The sequence below is a fragment of the Colobus angolensis genome, unplaced genomic scaffold (assembly GCF_000951035.1).
Source record: "Colobus angolensis palliatus isolate OR3802 unplaced genomic scaffold, Cang.pa_1.0 Scaffold1, whole genome shotgun sequence".
Classification (NCBI taxonomy): Eukaryota; Metazoa; Chordata; class Mammalia; order Primates; family Cercopithecidae; genus Colobus; species Colobus angolensis.
In genome coordinates, this window is record NW_012110918.1 from 201,730 (window position 1) to 209,030 (window position 7,301).

Consider the following 7,301-nt stretch of genomic DNA (forward strand, 5'->3'; position numbering starts at 1 on the left):
AAAAAAAAAAAAAAAAAAATAGAGAGCATCAAAGCAACCCAAGACAAGCTAGTCACATCTGTGTTTGATTCAAATACACAACAGAGTCCTGAGTATAAGCTTTAGGCAGAAAAAAAATAACCCTCTGTGGGTTGTTTTGGGAGGTTTGTTTTGTTTTGGAGGAGGGGGGCTGTTGTGCTTAACATAAAATAACCACAGCCTACAAATCCTTTGTATGTGCAACATATAGAGTTGATTTCGAATTTAATTTAGAATTCAAGCTTTTTTCCCAGTTTCAACTGGATTACTTGGTACTTTGCATCTATTCATTAAAAAACAACTCAAAATAGGGCCAAGCATGGTGGCTTATGCCTGTAATCCCAGCACTCTGGGAGGCCGAGGTGTGCAGATTGCTTGAGCTCAGGAGTTCGAGACTAGCCTGGGCAACATGGCGTAACCCCATTTCTAATAAAAATACAAAAATTAGTGGGGTATTGTGACGCATGCCTTTAGTCCCAGTTACTCAAGAGGCTGACGTGGGAGGATGGCTTGAACCCAGGAGGCAGAGGTTGCAGTGAGCCAGGACTGCACTACTGCTCTCCAGCCTGGATAGCAGAGCCGGATCCTGTCTCAAAAAAAGGGAGGGAAGAAGGGAGGGAGGAAGAAAACAATGTTCCAAAAATTATGGTAAATCACTAAATTCACTTGTGTGTCATTTCATCTTTTTGAAGTTAAAAGCAACTGACATTTTGGTTAGTAAATGCAGTATCTGCAGCTGAAATACAAAAGTCTGGATATTTAAATTAAATTAGGGCCAGGCACAGTGGCTCATGCCTATAATCCCAGCACTTTGATAGGTCGAAGCGAAAGAATCACCTGAGGTCAGGTGTTCATGACAAGCCTGGACAACATGGCAAAACCCCATCTCTATTAAAAATACAAAAATTAGCTGGGTGTGGTGGCAGGTGTCTGTAATCCCAGCTACTCAGGAGGCTGAGGCAGGAGAATCACCTGAACCCAGGAGGCGGAGGTTGCAGTGAGCCAACATTGCACCACTGCACTCCAGCCTGGGCAACAGAATGAGACTCCGTCTCAAAAACATTAATTAAATTATGTTGTTTTCTAAAAATGAAATTTTAATAAGGAACACATAAAGGAACACTGAATACATTTATGAGGTTAAATTTTTTTAAAGGTTTTTTTTTTTTTAAGCTGAACCATATTAAGAGTATCAACCTACTACGCTTTTTTAAAGGGTATGTGTTCTATGTTTCTCCCCAGGTCAATTTTCTTTTTCTATCTGTTTTTTTGTTTTGTTTTGTTTTCTTTTTTTTGAGACAGCTCTCTCTCTGTCACCCAGGCTAGACTGCAGTGGTGTGATCTCGGCTCACTGCAACCTCCGCCTCCCACCTTAGCTTCACAAGCAGCTGGGACTACACAAATTTTCTCTTTTTTTGAAATGGGGTCTTGCTCTGTCGCCCAGGCTGGAGTACTATAGTGCGACCAAGGCTCACTGTCACTTCAACCTCTACGGTTCAAGCAATCCTCTTGCCTCAGCCTCCCAAGCAACTGGGACCACAGATGTGCTCCACCACATATGGCTGATTTTTAATTTTTGGTAGAGACTGGGTGTATGTTGCTAGGACTGGTCTCAAACTCCTGGGGCTCAAGTGATCCTTATGCCTCAGCCTCCTGAAGTGTTGGGAATATAGGTGAGAGCCACTCTGCTCTGCTTGGTGCCCTAGGACAAGTTTCAAACTCCTAAAAGATCCATGTTTTTATTCCACTCTTTTTTGTTTTTTTGAGACGGAGTCTCGCTCTGTGACCAGGCTGGAGAGCTGTGACATGATCTCAGCTAGCTGCAACCTCCACCTCCCTGGGTTCAAGCAATTCTCCTGCCTCAGCCACCTGAGTAGCTGGGACTATAGGCACGCGCCACCATGCCCACCTAATTTTTGTAGTTTTAGTAGAGATGGGGTTTCACCATGTTGGCCAGGATGGTTTCGATTTCTTGACCCTGTGATTTGCCCACCTCAGCCTCCCAAAGTGCTGGGATTACGAATGTGAGCCACCACGCCTGGCCTATTCCCCTTTTTTTAAGGGGAAGCAGGGGAGGATGGCTAGGAACTGGTGAGGGAGGGAGAACTGAGGTGGGATTGCAGAGAAGCTGGCCAGACTTTCTGCTAAATGTCGAAACTGCAATAACTATCAGAAGAGTCAAACTTTTACATAAACTATTTTTAAAAGTTAAAAATTTCTTAAAAATCAAAGAAATCCTAGGTGAAATGGCTCTTTGATAGTCTAAAGAGTACTTAAAATATGTACTTACCTGGGCACTCTTGGATCATGCCACGTGCTCACACCAGTCTGTGTATGTAAGAAATACACCTGGCCTTGTTGCGTTGTCCTCTGTTCTGTAAAATTAAGAAACACTGATAACTAAAACATTCAGAATGTCCGGATCAAAGATAGTTATATACACTAAGATGATACACTAATAGGGAAAAATCTCCAAATTACCAATCTATTTTATTTATTATCAAAAAAAGGCTTTACAAATCATTTGTTCTGTCTCTTGGAAATAATTTTACAAATGATGAGGGCCACGGGTCAGCTACCTAAAAGCAAACTAAACTTACAACGTGGCTCAAATACTAAATATGTTGCAATGGAAAACAAATCAAGATTGTCACAATACTAATAATTAAAAGATTTTAAATGAGGTATAAAAGGCTCCGAGAAAGAGGCTGGCCAACATTGGGAAGATCTGAGGAGGAACTTACGGAAATTTTCAAAGAGTCTGGAGGTTGATAATGCTTATTATGCCTAATTTTATACCAAAACTTATGTTTTCTCTTTGCTAGACAAAGGTGTATTCTCAAGATTACATTTGAGCTCAAAAAGAAGCAAAACAGATGAGATACTGGGAAGACATTCTATGTCATAAACAGATAGAGATGGAAAAATAGCCAAATTAGAAAAAGCAAGCATGCACACTGGGGAGAAAAAAGTCAAGGACAAAATGAACTCAAAGCCCTTGGAAAGACAGAGGAAAGGCCAGGGTGAAGAGAACAACCTATAAAAGCGTTTCTTTATGGTGGGTTTTGCTTTGTCTTTTTTTTTTTAAAACAACAGAACCACTTTTCTTTAAATAAAATCTAATGAGAAACTTCAATACATAAAATAAAACTATTACTAATATTTATTAGTATAAATCTAATTTGTTTATAAACATATAAAGTCAATAAACTTAAACTTTCACAAATTATAAACAAAATCATATTATTATAGAGGTCAGCTATAATAATTTCAGCCTTGGTATCTATTTTATTTTTATGTTGTGGTTGTACAATTTTTAAAATTCAAATCACAGAAATATTGTAAAAGTATAACCACTCCCATTCTAAACAGCTTGCCTTATAATCTCCAAGAGAAATGGCAGGAGAGAATTTCTTCTCAGGTCTGAACATTGATAATCACAGTTAAAATTTACTGTGCCAGACACTGTGCCAGCGTTTCACATGAGATTAGATATCATTGATTTCTTGCAACAAACTTAGATGGTTGGTGCTGTTATTTCCCCCTACAGAGGATAAAACTGAGGCTCAAAGAGGTTAAATGATGTGTTCAGTGTTACATGGCAACGCCAGGATATGAACCTAGGTCGTAGGTCTCTCAAGCCTATAATTTAATGATTGTGCTAAAAGTTAACCTCTGAGTCATAGCACAATTAATGGACAAATTTTTTCAAATTAAAGAGCTAAAATACATTTAAAATTAAAATGAGAATCACGCATTTGCAGAAGAGTTTTTAAAAATATTCTTGAGTAAAATAAAACTTAGGTGTGGCAATTCGCAATGTTGGTCATTAGGTGTCAACATCAATCCAAGCCGGGCGCGGTGGCTCAAGCCTGTAATCCCAGCACTTTGGGAGGCCGAGACGGGCGGATCACGAGGTCAGGAGATCGAGACCATCCTGGCTAACACGGTGAAACCCTGTCTCTACTAAAAATACAAAAAACTAGCCGGGTGAGGTGGCAGGCGCCTGTAGTCCCAGCTACTCCAGAGGCTGAGGCAGGAGAATGGCGTAAACCCGGGAGGCGGAGCTTGCAGTGAGCTGAGATCTGGCCACTGCACTATAGTCCGGGCGACAGAGCAAGACTCCGTCTCAAAAAAAAAAAAAAAGAAAAAAACATCAATCCAAAGTGGTTTATCTACAGTCTGTTAAGAGGGCAAGGATGTAAGTAACCTTGGTGAGCTTCTGGCAAGCAAGGAGAGGAAGTCAAGTTCAGACTATATACAAGTATTCACAAGATGGTATTAATTTAGAAACTTCTGTATTCTATTAGGAGAAGACTCATGTTATCTTCCACATGAAATTTTATAATCTAGGATTTTATATAAGATTGTAATCATTTTATACAAACATAGAAGTGACTCAATCATTTACAACAATCCACTCAGATAATCCAAAATTATAGACAATACAAATATATGATCAGAAATATGCCTTTGAAATTATTTCTAAATACATGTCTAAAAAATTACATCGTAGGTTGAACTTCAGATTACTGTTATCAGTAACAATACCATCTTACCTTTCTATTCAGTGCCTATTTACAAAATAGTCTCACTTCATCTCGTATGCTTCTCACACTACCTTTGTTATAAACTAGTCATCTTACTTCATGATAAAAGAGCACAAATGCTGAGGGTGAATGACGAATGCAAGGTCAAACTGTTGGCTGGGTAGTCATCTACCACTTCAAAGACTTTTCAAAGTTGGGAGGTTTTATATTTATTTTCATGCAGAATCCCTAAGGCCAGATTAATAACTTTTTCAAAATATATTTTCTGACTTCCTCAGCAAGCTGAAATCAGTAAACCACATTTTATTTTTCCTTTGCTAGTTGTCATACCATAGCCTTCTGGTAGGTCTGGAGGAGTATGTAAATGTGTCCTGCTCATGTAATTTCTATGTCGTTGTGACCTGACTCTCCTCTCTGCCAGCCTGGGATCTGAAGACTGTCCACATGTTGCACCATTTGTTCCACTAACTGGAGTGTTCTCATCAACAAAGCAGCTAAGAGGTCTGCCAGGGCTAGAATATTCGGATGCCGGTCTATTGAAAATTAACAAAGAAAAGACGTTATCAATTTAGATATCAAAAGTAGAGTTCTCTAGACAATATATATACTGCAGTAACAATCACTTATCATATCTGAAAACAGAATGACTAATACAAGTATAACGACTTCAAGAACTGAGTAAAAGCAAACCTGAAGTCTCTAAGCACCAAAGAAACACAAATGATAAGCACGTCAACTACGTATTTAAGTGACTTTATTTTAATGACATTTGATATAAAATCCACATATATCTGTGGATGTGAGACTGGTTTACAAAATACTGCTAGATCTAGCTACAGCCTCTCTCTCAGATCTGACTTCCCACCATTCTCCCTCCCACTCTGCTTCTGTACACTCATATTCTTCCTGTTCCTTGAACTTGCCAAGGTCATTCCACCTGAGAGCAGTTGCTCTTCCTTCCACCTGGCATATTCTTTTCTTCCACTCTCCCCAGGCCTGGCTCTTTTTTGTCATTCAAATCAGTTTATTATTGCCTCCTAAGAGGTCCCTCAGACCTCCCAATCTAAAAAAATCACCCAGTCCTTTGACAACACATCACAAAAGGGAAGAAGACAGTTTGTCTCTTTAAGGAGCTTCCAGTCTACTATTGCAGATCTTCCAAAATAAAAAATAATCAAGAGTTCATTCTTAAATTAACATGAACGGGTATGGTGGCTCACACCTGTAATCCCAGCACTTTGGGAGACTGCGGTGAGTGGATCACTTGGGGTCAGGAGTTTGAGACCAGCCTGGCCAACATAGTAAAACCCCATCTCTGCTAAAAATACAAAAATTAGCCAGGTGCAGGGGCAGGCGCCTGTAGTCCCAGCTACTCAGGAGGCTGAGGCACGAGAACTGCTTGAACCTGGGAGGCAGAGGTTGCAGTGGACAGAGGTTGCAGTAAGCTGAGATCGCACCACTGCACTCCAGCCTAGGCAATAGAGCGGGACTGTCTCAAAAAAAAAAAAAAAATTAGCATTTAAAACAACAATCATCCTTACATATATGTAGAAATTAAAGTTAATTTTACTGGTTAAATGAGTCGGAAGGAAATGGGTGCTCAAGTGAAACCCTGAACACTGACACAAGTACATATTCATTTGTGCTCACATATAATAAAAATGGGTACTTCAATAAATCCCTTGGCAGTTTAATACTAGAAATGCAGCTTGGCAACATGAGCTAGCTTTTACCTGAGAATCATAATGTAAAAGAGAAAATTTTGTGATCCAATGAGTTAAGCAATTAGTTGTGTATAAATAAAAGTAGGTGCAGCTAATGAAAAGAATTTGGTATTTTATGTCTTGTGCCAGCCCTGCTCAAGAGGGGGAAAAACAGGCAAAACAAAACATTGTACAAGATGGCAAATTTTGTTCTCACTTAAAAGAGTGGGGAGAAAGGGATTCAGCCAAGTAGACTGTTTTCGGTTACTTCAAAAGCACCTCTTTGCAGTTTCCAAAATTATCTTGCATCCCAGTGTCTTTATACAGTAAGCTCCATGAAGTTACTATACTTGACATTCTTCAAGATTTAGTTCAGAGATTCCTCTGCTTATCAATTTAATTCATTCAATAATTTTATTTTATTTATTTTATATTTTTGAGACTGAGTCTCGCTCTATCGCCCAGGCTGGAGTACAGTGGTGCAATCTCAGCTCACTGCAACCTCCACCTCCTGGGTTCAAGCAATTCTCCTTCCTCAGCCTCCTGAGTAGCTGGGATTACAGGCACCCACCAACACGCCCAGCTTATTTTTGTATTTTTAGTAGAGACTGGGTTTCTCCATGTTGGCCAGGCTGGTCTCGAACTCCTGATCTCAAGTGATCCGCCCACCCTGGACTCCCAAAGTGTTGGGATTACAGGCGTGAGCCACCATGTCCGGGCAATTTTTTTTTTTTTCTTTTTGAGATGGAGTCTCATTCTGTCACTAGGCTACAGTACACTGGCACAGTCTCGGCTCACTGCAACCTCCACTACCCGTGTTCAAGCAATCCTCCCATCTCAACATCCCAAGTAGCTGGGACCACAAGTACATGCCACATGCCCAGCAAATTTTTTTTTTTTTTTTTTTGAGACCAGAGTCTCGCTCTGTTGCCCAGCTCACCGCAAGCTCTGCCTCCTGGGTTCACACCATTCTCCTGTCTCAGCCTCCCAAGTAGCTGGGACAACAGGCGCCCACCACCATGCCTGGCTA

At 40.2% G+C, this 7,301-nt stretch overlaps 1 protein-coding gene across 1 annotated transcript in view; it reads right to left on the bottom strand.

Annotated features, from left to right (window-relative positions):
* Positions 1 to 7,301, bottom strand: part of SMURF2 (SMAD specific E3 ubiquitin protein ligase 2) — a gene marked incomplete at its 5' end in the record, with an annotated part of 58,495 nt that overhangs the window by 34,288 nt on the left and 16,906 nt on the right. Inside the window, 2 exons of the mRNA XM_011929771.1 lie at positions 2,309 to 2,393; positions 4,899 to 5,101. Coding sequence (XP_011785161.1) covers positions 2,309 to 2,393; positions 4,899 to 5,101 — 288 coding nt within the window. The remainder of the gene's footprint in view (positions 1 to 2,308; positions 2,394 to 4,898; positions 5,102 to 7,301) is intronic.